The 25,383-nt window shown below is 35.7% G+C and overlaps 3 protein-coding genes across 3 annotated transcripts; all 3 read left to right on the forward strand.

The window, feature by feature from the left end:
* The first annotated feature begins 226 nt into the window (after nucleotides 1–226).
* LOC145587767 (F-box/kelch-repeat protein At3g23880-like) lies at nucleotides 227–4,296 on the forward strand. Its single transcript, XM_081644445.1, has 2 exons — nucleotides 227–1,643; nucleotides 3,833–4,296. Exons 1-2 carry the CDS (start codon nucleotides 301–303, stop codon nucleotides 3,834–3,836), a joined length of 1,347 nt encoding a protein of 448 aa, XP_081500571.1. The 5' UTR covers nucleotides 227–300; the 3' UTR covers nucleotides 3,837–4,296.
* Nucleotides 4,297–17,786: 13,490 nt separating this feature from the next.
* Nucleotides 17,787–22,140, forward strand: LOC145587768 (F-box/kelch-repeat protein At3g23880-like). The gene is made up of 2 exons (XM_081644446.1): nucleotides 17,787–19,172; nucleotides 21,773–22,140. Exons 1-2 carry the CDS (start codon nucleotides 17,890–17,892, stop codon nucleotides 21,789–21,791), a joined length of 1,302 nt encoding a protein of 433 aa, XP_081500572.1. The 5' UTR covers nucleotides 17,787–17,889; the 3' UTR covers nucleotides 21,792–22,140.
* A 1,313-nt stretch (nucleotides 22,141–23,453) lies between these two features.
* On the forward strand, nucleotides 23,454–25,383 carry LOC145587769 (protein trichome birefringence-like 43). The gene is made up of 4 exons (XM_081644447.1): nucleotides 23,454–23,977; nucleotides 24,072–24,246; nucleotides 24,367–24,551; nucleotides 24,705–25,383. Exons 1-4 carry the CDS (start codon nucleotides 23,526–23,528, stop codon nucleotides 25,213–25,215), a joined length of 1,323 nt encoding a protein of 440 aa, XP_081500573.1. The 5' UTR covers nucleotides 23,454–23,525; the 3' UTR covers nucleotides 25,216–25,383.

Consider the following 25,383-nt stretch of genomic DNA (forward strand, 5'->3'; position numbering starts at 1 on the left):
AAACCGACCCGTGAGACAATTAAACCGATTCCAAACCGACCCGATTAAATACCGAACCGATTTCAAACCGAACCGAAACCGAACTGTCAAACCGTTTTGACAGTGCTAGACGGAAGGAGTAGTCTTTAACGAACAAAAGAAAAAAAAAAAAAAAAGTCCACTGCAGTCCTCTAGTCCTTAAGCATCTACTTTCCAAGAACTCTCCAAAAGTTTTACAAAGGTTGCCTTCACCTTGTTCACACCCTAAATTCACAAATTCCCCAGAAATCTCCCAAAATCTCAATCACCAATCCAAAAATCATGCACAACTTACCTATCAAATGGCCAACCCGAAAACGCTCAATTCCTGGACAACAACCTTCACCACCACCATCGCAACCACCACCATCGTTATCCGATGATGTTCTAATCGAAATTTTGAAACGGCTGCCATTAAAATCACTGGTACGATTCACTTGTATATGTAAGTCATGGCTCTCTCTCCTTACTTCCCCATCTTTCATGTCAATTCTCGCAGCTTTCAATTCGAAAAAATCCCAGAAATTTCTGCTTTTCAAAAAACCCATTGATATTCATAGCAAAGTTAATCATACTATGTTCTTTGCTTATGATTCCGATAATCTGACGCGTGAATTTACTAGGGTTTGCCCTTTTAAAAGATCCCATTTTGTTGTATCTTCTGCTCATGGTTTGTTGTGTTTATATAATTTTTATGACAAGTATCAGAATACATCACCATTGATTTTATGGAACCCTTCAATTAAAAAACACCGAGTTGTTGATCTTCCTCCTATTGAAGTGCAAAATACTGCTGGTGGGTTCCCCAAATTGATTTTCGGATTCGGGTTTGATTCGTGTTCTTGTTCTTATAAGGTGGTTCGAGTGTCGTATTCTACCCGTTATACTGGTACTTGTTTTCTTTCAGAGGTGTATAATATTAGTGATGGTGAATGGAATTGTTTGGGGTCGACTAGAGTACCCTATTCTATTACTACTATTAGATGGAGAGGAATGTGCTTGAATGGGGTGATTCATTGGATTTGTAATTTGAATGTGAATTTGGATACTGATCCTAATGATCGGGTTTATCGAATGATATGGACACTGGCATTGGGAAATGGAGAATTCGGTGAAATTATGTTGCCAAAAGAGTTAATGAACATGCCTGATGGATCCTTGAGGGTTATCATGGTTCCTAGGAATGGCAAGGAGTTGTTGGGGGTGATACATATAAGAGATGATATTTTTAGCTTGTGGGTGATGGAGAATTATGGTGTGAAATCATCATGGGTAAAGTTGTTCAGTGTTAATTTCTATGACAGTATCAAGAATGATATGAATGTTTTGGTGATTAGCGATCATGAAGTGGTTGTAAAATCTATGCGTGATGGTTGGCTATCCTATGATCATAATCTGCAACAAATTAAGTGTCTCGAGACAAAATTACCTCCTAGCATTGACTATGTAGATACTTATGAGGAGAACTTATTTTTGGTTGGGCAAAATAGCAAAAGAGATCGACAAGGTTCACAAGAATATTCAGGTGTGAAGCAAGATTATTTTGGTGCAAAGCAAGATTATTTAGGTGTGAAGCAGAATCATAAAAAAGTATGGAAAGATGACAAGGGTAAATCTTTATCAATGTAAGTATGTCTTGTATGCATTAATTTCTCTGTTAGCAGTAAGCACCATTTCTAGAACATAGGGAATTCTGAATTCTTAGTGTGAATTTCAATTGACTGTACAGCTGTAATTGTTGAGTCTGTTATATATCTGGATTATACCTCATACTTGAGTACTTAGGTTATGAAAATATACTCTGTATTTACCGATGCTCATTTGATTCATGAAAATTAGTGATGCTTCTGTAATATTGATTATCTGAATACAGGACAGCTTTTCTTTTTTGAATGTATACCTTTTTTTCAGCTGTCAACATAATACGAAGTACTTTTTTTCTAAAAAAATGTTCTATAATCTTATTTTTGCTTTAGCTTTTCTTCAATTGATTATGAGGGTCTGGAGGGGAAGTATGTATGTGAATGGGGAGCAAAACCTTAGATCAGTATGTCACCGATGCAATGCTAATTGATTTTATTTTTTTTCTGAATGAAGTGATAAACCACTGTCATAAGAGTGTAAAATCTGAATATAGTTTTTCGAAAGAGAGAGTCTGAATATAGTTGATGTTGGATTAAGATGATGAATGGGCAATGATGGTTATGTATGCGAATTATAAGTGATGGAGATTGGAGAAGTATGGAATGGTAAGTTCATGTACCAAATGGTTACGTGTTCAGCTTGAAAATCCAAATGAGTCTGGGAATATAATAAACATAAGGATGAATTGTGAGATGGTTATGGAATTATCAAATGTTCAATGGTTCTTATTAAAGTTAGAAAGCATTTGACGAAGCTAGTAATTGAAAAGCCTAAATTCTTTGGGACAACAACATTACTGTAGATAGCAGTTACTAGGTAATTTGGTGTAGTCGTCCTAACCTTTTAATGGTTGTGCTTTACATGTTCTTGTAATTTTCTAGGCTTTCTGTGCAATTTGTAAGATGCTTAATGCATGTAGATGCTGTCAACTCTATTCAGATTTGCATTGTAGATTGTGGAGGCCCTCCCTACTTCTAGCTTTGTCGCAATTTTACTTATCAAAGCTTAATATGATCTGATATGATTGCATTAGTCGGTAGAATTTGATTTTAATGGCTGTGGTTTATATGTTGGGACTACAAATCCATTTTAGAAACCTGTAAAATCATGTACTCTGTATTATTTTCTACTTAATGTTGTCTTCTATATGATGGAAAGAGAGAGACAATATATCAATAAAATTGTATCAGGTAGAAGTTGGTAATGTTACCTAATGGTTTAAAAGATAACTTAAATAGTTCTGAGATTTGAACTGTAAATCTGATGTCTGTCATGGTCATAATAGCTTTGTTTGTAAGTAGGAAAACATGATGTAGTTTGTTGCAATCTACAATATTCTCATTGCAACATAATTCTTGATATATTTCATATAGTGATCGCCTAGCAACATGCATCAAAACATAAATATCATGGCAGCATTATTCTTGATATTTTTCAGTTGAAAACAACTTGGAGAAGGTTATGAGAAAGCCTGTAATAGGCTCTAATTAATATTTATGGTGTACTTCTATCTCTTAGCAGGCGTACTTGGTCGTTATTTCACATTGTTGATAAGACTACCTTATGTTGTACAAACTGTGATACCTATTAACAGGTGAGCAGAAATTGTGATCAAGATAACAAAATTTTAACAAAAGGGAGCAATTAAAGCTAATAAGATGGGCTTAGGATGGCATTTGGTCAATGTTTTATCCATATAATAGAATTAGGTCCTATCCGAATATATAATTGATTTCTTCGTTAATCAATGAAAAATTCAGTTAGCATGGACAATCATTGACAATTCGACCACGGATTATGGTACTTACATGTTAAACAGAGATGATGATAATGAGCCTAGCTTGTGACTTACTTCAGTTACTTGAGTTTGGCTCATTGAAAGATTGAATCTGAGACATAATGACCGGCTAAAATTCTATGTAAAAAACTTGTGAGCAAGTTTGGAAGTATGACTTGTTTTTTTATAAAATAGGTAAGGTAGAATGAGATGAATGAAATATAATACAAGTACTTTGTAATGTAAATGAGTTTTGGTTGTACTGGCATAAATTAGCAAAAATCTTGTGAGAAGTTTAACATTCTACAGTAGAAAAATGTCTGAAATTTTCATTATTTTGATTATTATAAACTTTTATGTATTCTTTTATTTATTTAATATTTTTGACAACAGATAAACCTTAATCTTGTCTAAATTAGAGAGAAAAGTAGTAACAATACTACATGCAATTGCGGTATGGTGGTCTTCAAGAACCTGTTGCCTGGTAAATCTCAGGAAGGTAGCAACGAATGTACACAGGTCGTCAATTGCCCAGAGGACTGCTATCTTGATGTCGTTTGTGGTCTGCAAGAATCGGATGAGAGCCTCTGAATCTCTAAGCACCCTTACCTGATTGATCCCAGCCGAAGAAGCCCATCTGATAGCGTAAACACAAGCCAGAAGCTCAGGCGCTCAGCATCTGTAGCAGAGTTGGCTAAACTGAAATGACCTTGAATATTAAAACTCAAAACATTTTGAAACTATTCAAAGTATGACTTATTAGCTTTTTAGTTGACCGCGGCAATCAATCTACTTAGCTTGAATTGAGTCTGATCTTTGTGTCATTGTTAGTAATGAACAATATTTTTGATTTTAAAGTTGGACAATTGCTTCTTCTTTTTTTTTTATTTTTCCTAATCCTAAACATAAGTCTCAAGCCATTATAAAATAGCATAAAATACCTCTTCCTTTTTTGTATGGATGTTCTGTCAAGAATGTTACAACAGGGTTGTGACATGTGCCTTTACGGTATAAAGATAGGACATAGAGGTCCTATTTCTCATCTTTTCTTTGCAAATGATGCCCTGTTGTTCTACAAAGCCAATGTTCGCAGTACCTACGCTATTACAACCGTTATTCACAGGATCAGCAACGTTTCAGGCCAACAAATTAATCTGGCTAAGTCACACTTTAAAGTCAGCCCTAATACTCCTCTCTCCTTGCAAACCTCGTTTAGAGGTATATTGGGCATGGCCAAGGTTGACCAGTTCGCGTCGCACCTTGGAGTCTCTATTGATTTGGTGGGCCGCAAATCTGCCTCCTTTCAGTTCATCGTCGATAACATTGGTAAAGGGCTGACGAGTTGGAATGCGATCAGTCTATCTCAGTGTCAGAAATTGATTTCAATCATCTATGTGCTCATTGCAATTGCCTCTCATGTCCTCAGCTGCTTTGAGTTGCCGAGTAGTATTGCGAATAAGGTGGAGTACTCTCTTCTTGCTGCTTTCCTTTGGTCAAATAGGGAGAATAAGGGAATGCACTGGGTGAGTAAAGACAAGGTGTGCATGCCTAAGGGTATGGGTGGTTTAGGAACTCGAAGTCTAGGTTCATTTAACTCAGCTTTGCTTATGAAACAGGCTTGGTGTGTATTTCACAACCCTCAGCTCTTGCTCGCCAAGGTGTGTGCGGCCCGATTTCAGAGCCCGATGACTAAAGGTGTGGAGGTTCAGTACCGGAATAAGAATTTCTCTAGGGGCTTGAGGGGCCTAATAAGGGCGGAGAATACTCTAACCAAGGGTTGTGGTTGGAAGGTGGGAGATGGAAAGTCTATAGTGTAGGAGATTATAGGTACTAAATGCGGAATTAACATGAATCATATTCATATAGCACCAAACCAAGGATCTCATGCATAACACATAAAGAAGTAAGAATTATACCTTTGGAGCGTGATTCCACGATGATCGAGCAAGAACAATGGGGAGATAAAGAACCTCAAATGCGATTCCTCTACTTGGTCCACGGGCACAGATTAAGACCTCCACTAATGCTAGTTAGTCGCGAAAGAACACTTCTATCGACCTTCTACGAAGATGGACGAACGATCAACCAGGCAAGAACCACCGCGCAACACCACGTGGCCACTAGGGGTGGCCGGCCGTGGGTGAGAGGGGAGGAGAGGCGTGCGTGTGAGAGAGGGAGGATGAGGGCTTTTGGATGGTGGTTGCTTGATTCACAATTCACTGTATTGTCAATTGTGACTTATGTGTTCAACCCTAGGCAAGGCTATTATTTATAGATCATATCTCTAAATAATAGCCCAAGTCCAAATCCAAGCCCACTTCCTAATCCCACTCAAACTATACTTAGCCCACTCATGCTTATGACTAATTGATTGCTCATGAGGCCCATTAATGGGCCTCTAACTTGCTTAACCCAATACCCTTGTGTGTGACCAATATAGGATCCATTCTAAAGGGCTTTGGGCTATTTGACTAGCCCAAAGATCATCTCTCATAGTCCAGCAACAGAGGATGACGCCCCAATAGAATGAACTTATTATCTCCATAATAGTGATCCTTGATATATCTAGTAATTGCACTTATCGAAGACACAATTCCTTCAATCTCCCACTTGTCTGAGACAAGTGCGCAATATTCAAATTCCTTAAGTCATTTTGTGTCGATTTGATAATATGATTGCATCTTATGTAATCTATATTAATCTACAAATCATTTCTTGAAATCCGAGTTAGAATTACAAAACAAATGGTTACTATGTAACACATTTGAGCACGGCCATGCATTTTCTGAATTCTCCCTCTTCAAGAGGCCAAAACATGACACATTCCTAATTTAATAGGAAGACTCTATCCAATCTTGTGGCAACCAAAGCTCCCACTCAACTTCTGAAATAACCAGGAAACACCCTTTATAATCTCCAGTTACGGGAAGACGTTTGAATGTACCACAGTTATATCATCCATTGAATGAAACCAATGTTCCACTCATGTCAAAGGAATCCACTAATATATCCGGAAGTTCTATACTTGAACTTCAAAGTAGGTCTATAGTTCGATCCTGCATCATTCATGCATATCCATGTGATTGACCGAGCATTATCACTATGCTCCTATAGCCCATGAAACCGAGCTATCCAATCAATCTTACATGCTAGTCCATTCATTGAAATCATTTATGTCCACTTTAATGATTTCGAACTAGGAACTTAAATAATATGTGGATTTTGTTCACCTGTGGGGTTTCATACACCAGGTCTCTAAAATAGATAACCTGATGAGCCCATCAATCCATAATTATTTTGGACATTTTATTTAATATTGAAACCACAATTAAATAAGAGAAAAGATAATTTCTGATTAAACATAATTCTGCAAATGAATGTATTACATATGTAATTTATTTTCTCAAAACAAATAACAACTTCTAATTACACCATTCGCTTCAATCCAGTTGCACTAGTATGCTTCTCATGCTTAGGCATTGGAAGGGGTTTAGTAAGCGGATCAGCGATGTTCTCATCCGTGTGAATTTTGCTCATCTTGACATCTCCTCTGTCAACGATCTCTCGAATGAGGTGAAACTTCCTCTCTACATGTTTGGATTTGAAGAGTGACCTAGCTTCCTTGGATTGAGCAATAGCTCCATTATTGTCACAATATATCTCGATACCCTTTTGAGAACTTGGTACAATTTCCAGCTCAGTCAGGAACTTCTTTATCCAAACAGCTTCCTTAGCTGCTTCAACAGCAGCCAAATACTCTGATTCTGTCGTAGAGTCTGCGACAGTGCTTTGCTTCGAACTCTTCCAGCTCACTGCTCCTCCATTCAGACAGAAAATGTATCCAGATTGAGATCTGAAGTCATCCCTGTCTGTTTGGAAACTCGCATCCGTATAACCTTTGACAACCAACTCATCTTCGCCACCATACACTAGAAACATTCCTTTCGTCCTTCTCAAGTACTTAAGGATGTTCTTGGCAGCTGTCCAGTGTGCTTCACCTGGATTTGCCTGAAACCTGCTGCACATGCTTAGAGCATATGCAACATCCGGCCTTGTACAAATCATGGCATACATTATCGATCCTATTGCAGAAGCATAAGGAATGATAGCCATACGTCTCATCTCATTTGGCATAACCGGGCATTGAGATTTACTGAGCGTAATGCCATGGGACATGGGGAGAAAACCTCTCTTGGAGTTTGTCATCTCGAACCTGTCAAGAACCTTATCAATATAAGTCTCTTGACTTAGTCCAATCATCCTTCGAGACCTGTCTCTATGGATTTTGATTCCCAGAATGTACTTAGCTTCACCTAAGTCTTTCATGGAAAAACAACTCTTCAACCATTCCTTGACTGATTCAAGCATTGGTATGTCATTTCCCATGAGAAGTATGTCATCCACATACAAGACTAAGAAAAATACGCTGCTCCCACTAGACTTCTTGTATACACAAGGTTCCTCTTCACTCTTGACAAAATCAAACCTTTTGATCGCTTCATCAAAACGAAGATTCCAACTCCTGGATGCCTGCTTCAATCCATAAATGGATTTCTCAAGCTTGCATACCTTTCTAGGATTTTCCGGATCTTCAAAACCCTCAGGTTGTGTCATATACACTTCCTCCTTCAAGAACCCATTCAAGAATGCGGTTTTGACATCCATCTGCCATATTTCGTAATCGAAAAATGCGGCGATCGCTAGAAGAATCCGAATGGACTTAAGCATTGCTACTGGGGAAAAAGTTTCATCATAGTCAATACCATGAATCTGTCTGAACCCTTTTGCAACTAGTCTTGCTTTATGGATGTAGGCATTTCCATCCTTGTCTATTTTAATCTTGTAGACCCATTTGTAACCAATGGGTTTTACCCCATTAGGCAAGTCAACTAGGGTCCACACTTTATTTTCAGACATTGACTCCATTTCGGATTTCATGGCCTCAAGCCATTTATCTAAGTTGGGGCTCACCAAAGCTTGCTTGTAGGTTGTGGGTTCCTCATTCTCCAATAAGAAGATTTCAGAATCCTCAGTTAACAGAACCTCGACAAACTGTTTGTTTCTGATTCTGGCAGACCTACGTGGGGTAGGAGCAACAGTAGAAATTTTCTCTCCAACTCCTTGAAGATTTTCGCATGAATTAGATTCAAGTGGGACGATAGGAGTCTCGCTGGTGGAATTAGCTTGCTCCGACGCATGATTAATCGTTTCATGCGCCCTCGCCTCTGATGTGGTGTTATCCACATCCATTTGTTGCTCGTCTCGAATTTCTTCGAGAACCACTTTACTCCCACTTGGCTTTCTAGATAGAAATTCCTTTTCTAGAAAGACACCATCGCGAGCAACAAACACTTTGTTATCTTCGCGATTGTAGAAGTAATACCCTTTTGTTTCTTTGGGGTAGCCCACAAAGAAACACTTGTCTGATTTAGGGTGTAGTTTATCGCCTTGTAAACGTTTTACATAGGCTTCACATCCCCAAATCTTGAGAAAAGACAACTTTGGAGCTCTTCCATTCCACATCTCATATGGAGTCTTTTCTACAGCTTTGGATGGGCTTCTGTTTAGTATTCTTGCAGCTGCTCCTAATGCATATCCCCAAAAAGATATATGAAGATCAGTAAAGCTCATCATGGACCTAACCATATCTAGTAGAGTCCTGTTTCTCCTTTCTGACACTCCATTTAATTGAGGTGTCCCTGGAGGGGTTAATTGTGAAATTATTCCACAATTAATCAGATGTTCATCAAATTCTTGGGTTAAATATTCGCCACCACGATCAGATCGTAGTGCCTTAATTGTCTTCCCAAGCTGGTTTTGTACTTCATTCTGGAATTCTTTGAACTTTTCAAAGGCTTCCGACTTGAACTTCATTAAGTAAATGTAACCATATCTACTTAAATCATCAGTGAAAGTAATGAAGTAATTATATCCACCCCTGGCTTTTGAACTCATTGGTCCACACACATCTGTATGTATGAGTCCCAAAAGGTCGCTAGCTCTTTCACCTATACCCGTAAAGGGTGACTTAGTCATTTTCCCAAGCAAGCATGACTCACAGTTTTCAAATGATTCATAATCAAAAGAAGAAAGGAGTCCATCCTTGTGTAATTTCTGGACGCGCTTTTGGTTAATATGTCCAAGCCTACAATGCCATAGGTAAGTTAGGTTTGAACCATCTGTTTTCTGCTTTTTATGATCTATGTTGTAGACATGAGTTGTATATTCTAAAACATACAAGACATTGATTAACTTAGCATTAGCATATAACATACTTTCTTTCGAAATAAAACAACGTTTGTCTCTTATTTCAAATGAAAAACCTTTAGTATCTAAAACTGGAACTGAAATAATGTTTTTAGTAATGCTGGGAACGAAATAACAGTTATTAAGTACTAAAATTAATCCAGAAGGAAGTCTCAAATGATAACTCCCAATAGCAAGTGCAGCAACTTTTGCTCCATTTCCTACTCGAAGTGTTACTTCTCCTGGATCTAGCTTCCTACTTCCTTTCAAGCCCTGAACGTCATTGACGATATGAGCACCACAACCGGTATCGAATAACCAAGTGGAAGATGAAGTAAGATTAATTTCTACAACAAAAACATCAAGTAACTCCTTACCTTCTGTTTTCACTGGTGCATAATGGGGACACCCTGGTGTATGGGCTTGCCATCCACCACAATAGAAGCACTGGCAATCTCTCCTTATCAGGTACTCCTCAGCATGGTTAAGTAAGATGTTGATCAAATTTGCAGATGATCCCTCATCATTATGAGAAAGTCTTACAATGTCAAAACCAGCATGGAGTGAGAACAAAATAATGTCACGTGCAGAATCATCATCGATCGGTTTCCCGAGGACATCCATTTGGTTGATCATATCAACCAATTCATTGACATGGTTCCTCACTGACTGACCAGGTAAGAGTTTTTTTTGCCATAATCTTACCATGAATCCGGTAAGTCTCATACCTTAAACTGTCAGCCCAGGAATAGTAAATCTGAGGGATCGAGTTAACGATCTCTCTTATATTTGGATCGTTGACACCTCCGCTACCCAATGCCCCCATGCCACCCCTACAGATAGCACGAAGACATTGATATAAGTTGGTCACCTCATACCGTCTGAACCTATTGTACCAACAGTTTGGAATAGATTCCAGTATTAGGTTCTTGACCTTTATTGCATCCAAAACTAATTTTGCATGCATTTCAGGGTCCTGACCAGGAGCACACTTGTTCTCAACGGGTACATATAGGCGAGCATCAAGCTTGAAGCTTGTGAGAACATTTCTCAATTCGCCCTCCCATTGCCTGTAGTTTCTGAGATTAAGCCTTAAATTGAGTTTCATTGGTAAATCTGTGTTGTCATATAAGTTATTCATCTACAAACAAAAACAAAACGAGGCAAAATTCAATAATTATGTTTAATAAATTTAAAGTACCATAAGTAATTTTGAATTTATTGGTAACTTTAAAGCATTCATTCAATATTTAAATGATCCCTATTGAATAAAATGATTCCAAGATCCTTTATTTGTGCAATAATTAACCGGACTGAGGCCCTGCCATCAACCATTACATTTTCAAGGTGAGTAAACTCTTTACTGATTATAACTCTTGTAATTCTTGGTTGAATAATTAACCATCACATGTTTAATTATTACTCTTAGCTTCAAGGTTCTAAACTGATCTTTAGGTAACCTTGTTGAATATAACCAATTAAAAGTGTAGAACGTGATCTACCCCCACTTCCCCAAGATATATTATGACGCTCTGCTGAGGCCGACCCATCACAAATGATCAAGGTTTTCGTCGGGTTTTTAATTGGGAAAGCTGCATCAATATTTCTGGGATCTAGATTTATTATGTTGTGATTGTATAGTGAACTCTAGCGCATCATCAAGCAACATAAATAAACCTAAACATGCATAATCTACTAATGCAATAAAACATGACATAGTATGGCCCCTTAATCCTAAGAAAACTAATAAAGTAAAATGCTCCCACTTGGATCTTCATGGATCTCATCCATCTTGCTCCATTGGGCCTTCACTTCATTGGCTTTTGGATCAACTGCAACCTGTAATTTTATTCTATTCTATCTACTACTTAAATAAAATAAAATAAATTACAAAAATACTCAACGGTACGCAGACTGTATTTAGATTACAAAAATACATCACGATGCGCAGATCGTATTTTAGAATCTATGGGCCATACTAGTCTATATATAGCAATAAACAATATCATATATTATAAAGTGCCATATAATAAATCACTCATCATGCTTTTCTAAACTACAACATCTGATGATCATAATGAAGGAAACATGGCTATAAATATCTCATATTTTAATTAATTACTGTAATTAGATAATATCATATATTAATCATAACCAATTATAAAATATCATATATTTCAATTTAGGTATGAGATAGAATCAAATCTTATTTGAAATTATGGAATATAAATCATATTTATTTTCCATGATTATCCTAAATAATTTAGGAATTCTATCCTAATTACTTGCCAATCACATATTTTAAATCAATTATTATCCATAAATAATTATGAGATAATCACATTATTTAATCAATTATTATCCTTATAGAATCTTTTGCTCCATAATTATCCAAACTTAACAAAAATAACAACTTTAAATTTGTTAATTATCTTTTCAAAATTTAAACTTATCCTTTTAATTTTTTTTTGAAATCTGATTTTATCCAAAATAAAATAAAAAACAAATTTTTTTTTTTAAAAGGCCGCGTCAGCCACCGTGGTGTGGCCAGCCGAAGCCGGCCACGGTGGCCGCACACCTTACGGTGTGCCCTGCCCCTGCAGTGACGCAGGAACAGCAGCAGCAGCACACGCAAAGGGGCGGTGCACTGCTGCGCTGCTCCTTGCTGCCTGACCCAGCCCCGCCCCCTCCCTCCTGGACCACCAGCAGCGGCACCACCGTGGCAGCGCCACCCAGCCGCGGTGCTGCTGCTGTTCTTTCCTTTTTATTTTATTTTATTTATTTTTTTTTTGATTTTAATTAATTAAAACAAAACATATTTTGTAAAAATCAATTAAACTTTATGTGGTCCTATTAATCCCAAAATTAAATCACATTCAATTTTGAAATTAGGGTTCTTGATGAAATTAATCCCCAATTTAATTTAACATTTAAATTAAATAATTTGATCATGAAAAATTCATAATTTTAACATGTAATCAAATAGATTAAATTCCTTAAACATATTACCATCGAAATAAATCAAAAATTAAACACAAAATTTCACAAATTAGGGTTTAAAATTCGAAATTTTCGAAATTAGGGTTTAGGGGTTCGAATTTTTCGATTATTTTGGGGCAAAATTCGGATCAATTGATGGGTAATATGGAGCAAATTAAACACCTTTAACGATTCTATATTGTTAAATCACATTTAAAACAACAATTGACTCATAATTAAATTATTCTCCCTCCTAATTGAATTAAAATTGTGGATTATCAAAGAATTATTACTCAATATATGTAAATGCCAGAGGCTAACTGATACCACTGTAGGAGATTATAGGTACTAAATGCGGAATTAACATGAATCATATTCATATAGCACCAAACCAAGGATCTCATGCATAACACATAAAGAAGTAAGAATTATACCTTTGGAGCGTGATTCCACGATGATCGAGCAAGAACAATGGGGAGATAAAGAACCTCAAATGCGATTCCTCTACTTGGTCCACGGGCACAGATTAAGACCTCCACTAATGCTAGTTAGTCGCGAAAGAACACTTCTATCGACCTTCTACGGAGATGGACGAACGATTAACCAGGCAAGAACCACCGCGCAACACCACGTGGCCACTAGGGGTGGCCGGCCGTGGGTGAGAGGGGAGGAGAGGCGTGCGTGTGAGAGAGGGAGGATGAGGGCTTTTGGATGGTGGTTGCTTGATTCACAATTCACTGTATTGTCAATTGTGACTTATGTGTTCAACCCTAGGCAAGGCTATTATTTATAGATCATATCTCTAAATAATAGCCCAAGTCCAAATCCAAGCCCACTTCCTAATCCCACTCAAACTATACTTAGCCCACTCATGCTTATGACTAATTGATTGCTCATGAGGCCCATTAATGGGCCTCTAACTTGCTTAACCCAATACCCTTGTGTGTGACCAATATAGGATCCATTCTAAAGGGCTTTGGGCTATTTGACTAGCCCAAAGATCATCTCTCATAGTCTAGCAACAGAGGATGACGCCCCAATAGAATGAACTTATTATCTCCATAATAGTGATCCTTGATATATCTAGTAATTGCACTTATCGAAGACACAATTCCTTCATATAGTAGCAGGAAACGATAGATGGATGGTTGGCAGAGTGCCAGAATATAAATCTACGGCTACTTTGCGTCAGGCTAAGGACTGGAAGGCAAGTCACTTCATTTGCCCGTCTAGTTCTAACTTTTCTAAGTGGAACTTTGCCCATTTGAACTTCGCTTTTGTCCACACTGATGCCTCAGTCATTGCAAGTATGGAGTTACCTGGTGGCGACTTGGAGGATTATTTGTATTGGCGATACCATAAGTTGAGTCAATTTACCGTTAAGACAGGGTATACTTTCCTCAAACAAACCGGTCTCATAGATTCCTCAAACGACATTTCAAGTTTGTATAAGATTTTTTGGTCCCTGAACGTTATGCCCAAGTGGAAATTGTTTATGTGGAAGCTACTTCATAATGGAATCGCTACAAAGACTAATTTAGGAAGACAGAGACTGGCTGTAAGTATACGCTGTCCCCACAGGTGGAAGATTTACAGCACTTGCTTAGATTTTGCAATTTTGCAGGAGATGCATGAAGGGGTGGGATTTTACGTATCCACTCATAAGCTAACGCAGACCAATCCTTCAACGATTGGATTTTGTACTATATCCGGCTATTTCTAAGCCAGGATGGTTTTGATGGTCATAGAATGATCTTTTTCATCGCAACTCTTTGGGGGTTGTGGATATCATGTAATCATAGGGTTTTCAACCCGGTGGGTGCTGATCCTTTGTCGACGCTGGCAATTATATCAAAAGGTCTTCGCCAACAATATCTTTTTGATACTAAGAAGGCAGGGGGTTTTCGCGTTTTGCACCCTCCTGAACTGGTAAGTGAGTACCCTCTGGGGTTTATACGTGTTGTTTTGCAGGACATAGAATCTGGAAGTTTGCTAGTGCAAACGGTCATTTTGGTTGATGGCTCTTGGAATAAACAAGCTCACAGATTGGGGATGGGTTAGTGTTCAGAGTTTGGGGAGTACGGGGAACAGGGATTTCTTGGAGGGGCTTCTTCAGCCTGCTCTGCAAGCGAAGTTAAATGCATGCCTAAGAGGGTTACAATGGGCAGTCACAAGGTCGCTTCGTGCGGTTACAATTTATACAGACTCTACTACAATTGTTCGTTCCCTTTAGGGTGACCAAGACTCAGATATCGCTATTAGTTGGACACTTGCTTGTATTGGCCATTTAAGTAGCAGTTTTGAGTGGTGTGTCGTTCTCAAGGTGGATTGGGTGATAGTGGAGAAGGCTCAGGTTCTTGCTACGACAGCAAAATCTAGTTTATCCTTTTTTAATTTTGTCTATTAGTTTCCTATTCTGTATAAGCTCTTGTAATAAAATTAAAAAAAAAAAAAAAAAGTCAAAGCAACAGGAAAGGGAAAAAAATCATCGTGACAAAATTAAGAAAAAGAAAGTGGAACACTTTAGAGAAAAAAAAAATCGGACCGCATTATGCTAGTGTAACACTTAATATTAACTAGTATGCTTATCACACATTACTTATAAGAGAATTCTCATACTGTAATTGCGCGATATGGTATTATAGTTAGCCCTTTGAGAAGAGTAATTGCAGCTGTATGCTTATCGCACATTACTTATAAGAGAATTCTCATATTTTTTATAAGGTACTTTCTCTGTCCCTAAATTACATTCCTACTTCTAACATTTATTCTTCACAAAATAGAGAGAAATAGGTATGTAATTTAGGGATGGAGGGAGTAGGGATTTTTATAAGGTAGGGATATACTAATATCTTCTTAAATTTTTATTTTTTAGGTAATGATATATGTAGCCCTTAGGGCTATATATAAGCAATAAATATACTTCCTAAAATGGAATTAAGTTGAAAATTCATGGCAAAATTACGCGCAGATCGGTGTAATAAATGTTAATTTATCCTTAATATTTTCTTTTTTAGTTTCTTATATTTATCATTTTTCTTATTTTTTTTAATTAGGGGCAAATTGGTAAACAAACATTTTGAGGGATTTAGTTGTTATCATACTATTCATAAGAGCATTCTCATACTTTTATAAGGTAAGGAAGGGATTAAAAAAAATGGAAATATTATTACTTGAAATTGGAACCACTAGATTCAATTCCCATTTTGTACTATCAATTCCAATGACGTCGATTATGAATACATGAAATTTTTGCTCACCCACAATACCATCGAATCCACCTTTGTCGCTCTGTCTAACCACTCTAAAAACCATTAAACTCTCTCGAAATAACTAAATTTCTTTGAAACTGTTGATTGCCACCTTAGGCCTGTTCTTTTGAGCTTTCAGGCAGAGTAGGAGTCAATAGAGCAGAGCAAATCTCAACAGAGTAGAGCCGAGCCGAGCAGATTTCATTATTATTGTTATTGTTATTGTTATTGTTATTGTTATTGTTATTGTTATTGTTATTATTATTATTATTATTATTATTATTATTATTATTATAGATATTGTTATCATTATTATAATAATAATTATTATTATTATTGTTGTTGTTGTTAATTATTATTGTTATTGTTATTCTTATTCTTGTTATTATTATTATTATTGTTGTTGTTGTTGTTGTTGTTATTATTATTATTTATTATTATTATTATTGTTGTTGTTGTTGTTGTTGTTAATTCTTATTATTATTATTATTATTATTATTATTATTGTTGTTGTTGTTGTTGTTGTTGTTGTTGTTGTTGTTGTTGTTGTTGTTGTTGTTGTTGTTGTTGTTGTTGTTGTTGTTGTTAATTCTTATTATTATTATTATTATTGTTATTATTGTTGTTGTTGTTGTTGTTGTTAACTACTATTATTATTATTAATACCGCATTACTACTACTACTACTACCGAATTATTTTATTGTTATTATTGTTACCGAATTATTATTATTATTATTATTAGGAAAATGATAAACATAGCCCTAAGGGATATGAATAAGAAGCTAAAAAAGGAAATATTGAGGATAAAATAAAATTAATTACACCGATTTGCGCGTGATTTTGTCATGAATTCCCAACTTAATTCCATTTTAGGAACTATATTAAATGCTTATATATAGCCGTAAGGGCTACATATATTATTATTATTATTATTATTATTACTAGTACTACTATTATTATTGCATTATTATTATAATCATTACATATTAATTATTATTATTATTATTACATTGTTATTATTTTTTCCGAATTATTACTATTATTATTATTATTTACTATTTATTATTATTATTATTATTTACTATTTATTATTTACTATTTATTAATATTATTTACTATTTATTATTATTATTATTATTATTACTAGTACTACTATTATTATTGCTATTGTTATTATCACTATTATTATTATTGCATTATTATTATAATCATTAAATAATATTATTAAATATTAATTATAATAATAATAATTATTATTATTTATTATTATTTTTATTATTAAATATTAATAATTTATTATTATTAAATATTAATTACTTATTATTATCATTATTGTTATTATTATTATCTTTAAATATAAATTTTAATTATAAAAAATCAAATATTGTCATTATTATTACGATGATTGTTAATTATTAATATTATTTATTTATTATTATTATTATTAAATATTAATTACTATTATAATAATTCAATATTAATTATTATGTTTAAGCAGAGCAGGATTCAACAGAACAGAGCAGAATACAACAGAGCAGAGCAGCTCTAAAGAATGAGGCCTTAGTCCCACTTCAATTAACTCAAAACCAACTTACTAACTCCAAAACATTTTACAACGTATTATTTACCAAACAATTTAACATACTGAAAATAACTATTAGAATCCGTTTAACAAAACAATTAATATAGACAATTAACATAGTAACATTAGATTCAGTCCGGATCCAATCCGTTGCCGTTCTAAGCGGCTAAGCCCATCCCATAACCTTGTTGTTCGAAATACTGGGACCTGAATTACCTGATAGCTTCTGCTGTGTTGCTTAGTGGAAGAGTGACAGTAAAAAAAAAAAATGATAATAATAAACTTAAAATCAAAATGAGGGAAAGTACGAAACAACAAACTTCTAACACACTCTTTTCAATTTTCTGTTTGAACTAAAAACTCAGAAATCCTGCTTCAGAGCTGCTCATTAATGGCTGAACGACACAAAAATCAGATCCATGAATTCCAAAATCAAATCACTAAACCCCCTTTAAATCTTCGGGTTTACCAACGAAGAAATCGCCCAAAATCAAACCCCAATTTTCCCGAAGAATTGGTGATTGAAATCTTCAAACGCTTACCAGTTGCATCATTACTTCGATTCATGTCTGTTTGCAAATCATGGTATTCTCTAATCACAAATCCATCTTTTATTTCTGTTCATTTATCACATCAATTAAACCCCACCTCAAAAAATGGTGTTACTACACTTTATAGTGTTCCTTGTAAATTGTTTTTGCATAATGTTGATGAACCTTTAGATAATTGGGTAGAAATTGATTCTCCTGTTGGTTGTATGGGTTTGATTGTTGGTTGTTGTCACGGGTTAATTTGTGTTTTTGATTATTCGTCGTTTCGTGTTGTTCCTTTGATTTTGTGGAACCCTTCAATTAGAAAAGCTTTTACCCTCCCATTACCAGCCTTAATGCCATCTTTTATTTCACAAGATATCGGAATCGTAAATGGAGGTATTCCAAGTTGTAATTTGCCCAATTTTACTATTGGGTTTGGGTTTGATTCGAGTTCGAAGGATTATAAGGTGGTGAGGGTGTGTTGGAAGTGGGAAATTGGGGAGAAACATTATACATACTTTCATGCTGATGTTTGTAGCCTTAGTAAGGGTAATTGGAGGACTGTTAAATCTTGTGTTGAGGGTGGTAAGTTTGTTCTCGATCGTAGGGGGGTGTTTGTGAATGGGGTTATCCATTGGATGTGTAAGATGAAACTTCCTAATGATATTTTTCTTAAAACAGTTTTGGCTTTTGATCTTGCTAACGAGGACTTTAGTCAGATTCTTTTGCCAAATCCGATGTCCAGTGCTGTGTTGTTGTCGGTTAAGTTAGTCGAGGATAAGCTTGCTGTTTCATGTACTGGTGATGCAGGTAATGTATGGGTGATGGAAGAGTATGGTATAACAAAATCCTGGAGAAAGCTTCTTGATTTTAATATAGGAGATAATGTGGGTTCAGTATTAGGTGCCATGGTTGCCGGGGATGGTAAAATTGTGGTGACAACGACTGCTGGAAATTGGATTTCATGGGATCCTAACAATCAGGACTTGAAGAATCTTGCTCTGCCTATCCTTGAGCCAACTTATGTGGATACTTATATCCAAAGCCTGGTCTTTCTCAGATTCAAAAATCGAGCTCTGCGTTGCAGGAAACTTCCTGTGGAGAAGAAAGTAGGGAAGAGATTGACAACACGACAATATAGGTAAATCTTGAATTGTTACAATATAAATTTTTACTTGTTCAATGCAGTTCATATGTCATGATCAGTAGAATGTTGTTTTTGGCTATTAATTTACAAAAGTAGTGAAAATTGTATGATGTGATTCCTCAATACTCAGAAATTTTTATATTGAAGTATTTGCTTATTTCAATTACTGCATTTATACCTTCATATTGCAACGGATTCCTATGGCAATGTTTATGTTTTCTGAAAATTGTTTCTATAGTAGCCATTTGTGTTTGGCATTTTTGAGCAGAAACATATACTATATGAATTTTCACTTTTTCCTACTGCTAATTATAAAGCTTTACAACCTTGAATTAATTCACTAATGATTTAGTGACAAATAAACTTAGTTAATTCCTAATGTGCAAGCAAATGATATTATATTCTTGATTCTTTGATAGAAAAAAAAGCTGTAAGTTGTTTGTAGGCAAACCTGTTAGACTGTAAGATAACTAAAATTGTTCATTGTGCATAGCTTAGAAAGCTATGAGGCCTAAGATGATTGATTTTTCAGAAATACTTTATTCTAGCTCAAATATGTGCTACATTGGGATGGATCCAAGTTATGTTAGAAGAGGTTCTCAATGCAAATGATAATTATAATTGACCTCCGTCCTTTGGATTTTTCTCTGTTTCTTTAAATTGAAAGCTAGTGCAAGTGACCGTCGTTTATGAATAAAGCTTGTTCGAGAGGGAGCTAAACAAAGTGTTATGTTTGTAGGGATCTTATCTTCCGTCAAAAAAAAAAAAGACCTTAGCGATTTACTGTTATACTGTAAAATATTAAAGCCAACAAAATTGACCCATGCAACTGTAAGCTTCCTTACTTATAGTCTAATCAATACCCAAGGCTTATGATGCAAATTCTTTCTTTGTTGTTAAGTTTGTAATTGTGAATCTGTGATTGATATAATTTGAGTGTAGTCCTGAACTCTGGATGAATGTCCACTGTTTCTTCTGTGTATCCTGAAGTCGTTTGTTTGTCTTTCAAACTTTCAATGTATTGAAGGCCATGTTTATTACTTTAATGTATGATTAGGGTAGGATAGGATGAGAAGTTGAGAACTAGCAAGCATGATTTTTCAGTTGGATAAAGTAGCAAATCAGAGAGATTTTTTTGATGAATTGACAATTTCTTAAGCGTCAAAGGTTGACAGCTAGGTGTCTATCAAGTCAGTTTGGATGCTATTTATCTATGCAAATTATTGTTGTTACGGAAATAATATACTGAAAATCAGTTAATTCAGGTTATCAGGGTCATTCGTTGTGATAACCTTTCATCTCTACTCTACTACTTGTTAAATGTGTTTTAATGCCTGTATTGGTAGAAGATTTCCATCACTCTGACTCAAATGCAAAGCCATGTCATAAACTTTTGGCTCTCCCTTTCTTAAAGCTTTTTACTTCCCCAACTCACTCTTAAGAGACTAAGGGGGTGTTTGGTAAAACAAAGGGAAAAGTTATGCGATTAACAATGGGACAGAAGGGCAAAAGAAATTAATCCTTACATTTGTCTTATTGTTTGTTTATAGAGATGAAAGGGAAAGGAGGGAAAAAAATCGAAGTAAACAAAACCACCGCCATCTTCTTACTATCCTTGTGAACCCCATCTCAACCTCCTTAATCAAACTAATACCACCCCACTGGAGCACCGCCTCGCTCTTGCTCCACCGTATGTCATCGAAGCATTGTCTCTCTATCTCGATCTCTCTTTTTCTCTCTCTTGGTCTCTCTCTTAGATCTTGGGATTTTGATGGATGGGGTGGAAATTTTAGGGTAATGGTGGGTTTTGGGTGAATTTCAAGGGTTGAGATGGGTTTTCAGGTGGGTGGGGTGGGGTTTCATGGGTGGATTATTAGATTGGGTTCGACTTTGGGTGGATTTCAAAGGGTTGAGATGGGTTTATGGGTAGGTTGGGGTGGGTTTTTGTTGGTGGGTTGTTAGATGGGATGGTGATTGGGTGGAATTGTAGAAATTAGGTGGGTTTTGTAGTAGATGGGCGGGGAGGCGGTGGTGGGTTTTTAGGTTACGGTGGTGGTTGGGTAAATTTGGCAAAGATTGTGTGGGTTTTGTAGTGCATAGACGGTGGTGCTTAGGGTAGCGGTGATGGTGAGGTGGTAGTGATGGGTCATTGGCAGAGTTAGTCTACTTTCATTATTAATTCCTTTTTGTTTTCTCCATAATTAATTCCTTTTGGTTGCTCATGTGTATTCTACTAATTTGTATGAAGTCATTTATTGCATGAACTACGGTTGTCACATTTGGCATATCACTTTATAGTTAAATAGTGCGCCTTTTAACAAATTCTGTCAGGGCTGGCTATTGTTGTCATTATTTGCTCTTCACTCCCTTCATGCCCTGCACTGGTGTCGTAAATTTTCTGCACTGCTAAACTTATGCTGTCTTTTTTCTACACTGTCTTCTGTATTGTGTCATCCTTGTCATAATGGTGCTGTTCTGCTGGCCTTGCCTTGAGTTGTAGCTTATCTTTGGTCTAAGAAGAGTTTGGTTCATAGTTCATTAATACATCATTTCTGTTGTCCTAATTAACTTTTACTTTTGTATGTCTTCATCAGGAGCTACTTGCGCTTTTAAGGAATGAGGATTATTATTGGAACTGAACAGTGTAACACTCATGTTCAATCAGCTATATATACACTCACATTATGTAAATTCCGTTGCGTTTTCAAAAAAAAAAAAAAAAAGAAGAAAAAAAATGTAAATTCCGTTGTCATAGCGGCCCCTCCGCCTTGCGACTGTATATATTTATTCCAGCGTGTAATGTTGAAGTTTGTCTCTGTAAATGTAAACATGACAAGCTCTTGAATCATCTGTAAGAATTTGGTTTACTGTATTGATCCGTATTTCAGCTGCTGTTAAAAATTAAAATAGTCCTCCGGTACTTTGTAAAATATAATACAAAGTATAAGAAACACTTACTGGTATAATCTTATAAATGATGCTCAGTTACGGACGACCTTCAGCTGAAAGATGGCATAATGAATAGATACCATCATATTTTTTTTTGCTTCAAAACATCATCATATTTTTAATTGGTACACTGTAAGAGATTAGTTCCATGTCTGCATAAGTTGCCTCATTTTCTTTAATAGTAACTCTTTGTGATTAAAGTTTTGTTACGAGCATGGGCCATGAGTACGGATTCTTATGCATTACTTAATATCTTATTCTTCACCATACGGCTGATCAATCAATTGTCTAGTTTGCTGATTTTCATGAATGAGCAAATTTGCTTAATGTTGCTCTTATCCATGTACTCAGATAACTTTGTTCATATACATATAAGCAAGGAAGATAAATTTTCTTGTTGCTTTTGCAAATGAGCCAGATTAATTTGTTCGATTTGTATAAACATATTAAACAAGCTAATAATGATCACAAATTTTCAAGTGGCTGGACACACGATGTGGCCGGGGTTACTCAGTCAAGAATTACTCGGTCGGATAGAAATTGTGTAGCTAGGGTCACTCGATCAGGGCTTCCTCGTTCCATTTAGTGTGCATTTGCTTGTCGCACGGTGTGATTAGCCACAATAAAAAAACACTGATTAATAAAAATCAATTGTATAAGTGATAGATAAAGGATGCAAAACCACATGAACAAATTCCGTATTAATTGCTTTTAAAAGGTTCGGGCAATGTGACAAGATTGACAACGAATTTTAAGTTGAATAGTACGAGTAACAAAGTAAAAAGAGGCTGGATATTCAGCAACAAAGTCGGATAAGGGAGAATCTAATTAAGTTGCCGATCTGCAGCAAATTTATCTATTTCTAGTTTATTTACTGTATAACGAAAAAAAAAAAAAAAAAAAAAAGAGGTGTACCGTACTAGAAAGCAGTAAAGAATCAAACTTTTGTCTTGCCGTACCGCTTACTCTTTAAGGTTAAGTTTTTTTAAAAAAACGTTTTCAAGAGTAGTTGCACAAACTTACATCCCAAATCTAATAAAATTATAAAAAAGTAGGTTGCCTAACATATTTGATTTTTGTCTTGAAATTACTAACTTAATCATATTTCACATGCTAATGCATATGCATGTGACTGTAGTTTACAAAGTTGACTGACTTAATTAGCTACTTGTTAGGAATAGGAAAATATATTATTGTGATATATTTTTCATATAGATTTCTGTATTATATTTGGGATAAAAATATATCTTAGTGATATTCTAAGATAGATTTATGGAAGTTTATATGATATATTTTTCTATATTGCTAACACTACTACTGCATGTACAAAAATAATATACCAACTACAATATAAACTGCTCATTAATTAAGAGCTCTGAAAGATCTCCAAATTTAGTCATGGAGCTTGTTTCTAATGTCAATGATTCGTGGAAGTATTTCGCGGCTGGAAGTTTTGTTGGGTTCACCCTGCTGCTTGCGTTTGCCTATCAGGTGAACCCGTATACGAGTTTTATGGCTGAACGGAGTACTGTGGTTGAATTCGTCCCATTGGATGAAACTGATGCGACTGTTAGTGTGATCAAGCCTTTGGAGCATTTTAATATTACTGTTATTAGTCCGGAAAATAAGCTGAATTTGACAGATGAAGATGTTGTCGAGCCAACTGAGGAGGTTGATAAGGAGTGTAACATGTTTGAAGGGAAGTGGGTGTATTTGCCAGATGAAGATCCTGGATATGATTCAACTAGGTGTCCGTTTATTGAGGAGAAAATGAGCTGCAGGAAAAATGGGAGACCGGATTTCGAGTATGAGAGGTGGAGATGGGAAGCTAAGGGTTGTGACATACCATTGTAAGTTGTACAAAGTATTTATTCTATTAATTGAACTAAATAATGTTCATATACCTCGAATTATATTTTGAGCAACTTACTTTTATTTTGGTAGGTTCAATGGAACAGATATGCTAGAAAGATTGAGAAACAAGAGGGTGATTTTGGTAGGAGATTCGCTAAATCGAAACATGTGGATGTCTCTTGCTTGTCTTCTGTATTCCTCCATTCCTTCTTCCAGTGTTGAAGTGAGTGCAGAGAGTCCAGTTTATAAGTTTTTGAAAGCTAAGGTAATAAGATCAGACTAAAATATTACATTATTAGTACTATAACTGGAAATATTTTCTTTATTATATTGTTTAAACTTTAATATAGCTACTTATTTTTTTTTTTTTTTTTTTTTAATGCAGGATTATAATTGCACAGTTGAGTTTTATTGGAGTCCATTTCTAGTTGAGTTTATTGAAAAACATGTAAGTGGTCACAAAGTCCTTGTGCTAGACAAGCTATCACCGAATTCGTTGCAATGGAAAGGAGCTGATGTTATGGTATTCAACTCCGGCCACTGGTGGCTGCACGGTGGCAAAATGAAATCGTAAGCAAGCTCAACTATGATCACATATTGTTAATGTTTGTGATTGAATCTACCATTTCATTATAAACGTCGAGTTTTGAGAGAATGCAAGTATAGAAATCCAATTATTTTAATGATCTCACAGTTAAATTATGACAATCTTTTACTTTACAGGTGGGATTTGTTTGAATATGAGGGTAAGTTAGTAGAAGAGATGCCAATAGAGCTAGCTTACGAACGAGCCATGACAACATGGTCAACATGGATGAACAGCAATGTCGATTCTAACAATACATCAGTATATTTCCGAAGTCTATCAGCAGTGCACCACAGTTCAGACGACTGGTGCTACAATGTAACCCAACCTCTGGAGGAGGACTCTCTGAAGCCTGTCGTGCAAAGATCTGATATACTCCTTCCTGTCATTAAGAAGGTGATAGAAGGGGTGAACAACATACAAGTGAAGTACATGAATATCACAAAATTGTCACAATATAGAAGGGATGCACATCCTTCAATTTATAGGAGCAGTCAATGGAAAGTAATGATCAAAAAATTTGAGAATAGTCTAACAGGATATGCTGATTGTAGTCATTGGTGTCTTCCTGGATTGCCTGATACTTGGAATAGATTACTTTATGCTTCTCTGTTCTTTAATATTTCAGGGGGTAGAATTAGTCCTTAGAATTTTTTTTTAGTTGACAATTTTTATTTTTTTGTGAACAGTTCTTGGCTTAGGTAAGATGGAAAAGTTGGACAAAGGTTCAACTTTAACCTGTTAACAACTACTCTTCTACAAAATAATACCTAATCTGTTCTTCATATACATTTATATAATAAAAGTTGATACTAA

The sequence above is a fragment of the Chenopodium album genome, chromosome 17 (assembly GCF_948465745.1).
Source record: "Chenopodium album chromosome 17, dcCheAlbu1.1, whole genome shotgun sequence".
Lineage (NCBI taxonomy): Eukaryota > Viridiplantae > Streptophyta > Magnoliopsida > Caryophyllales > Amaranthaceae > Chenopodium > Chenopodium album.

Coding starts and splice junctions, on each gene's coding strand:
- LOC145587767 (XM_081644445.1), top strand. CDS start 301: ATGCACAACTTACCTATCAAATGGCCAACCCGAAAACGCTCAATTCCT.
- LOC145587769 (XM_081644447.1), top strand. CDS start 23,526: ATGGAGCTTGTTTCTAATGTCAATGATTCGTGGAAGTATTTCGCGGCT. Junction 23,978..24,071: donor AAGGGTTGTGACATACCATT/GTAAGTTGTACA, acceptor TTATTTTGGTAG/GTTCAATGGAACAGATATGC. Junction 24,552..24,704: donor CACGGTGGCAAAATGAAATC/GTAAGCAAGCTC, acceptor TTTACTTTACAG/GTGGGATTTGTTTGAATATG.
- LOC145587768 (XM_081644446.1), top strand. CDS start 17,890: ATGGCTGAACGACACAAAAATCAGATCCATGAATTCCAAAATCAAATC.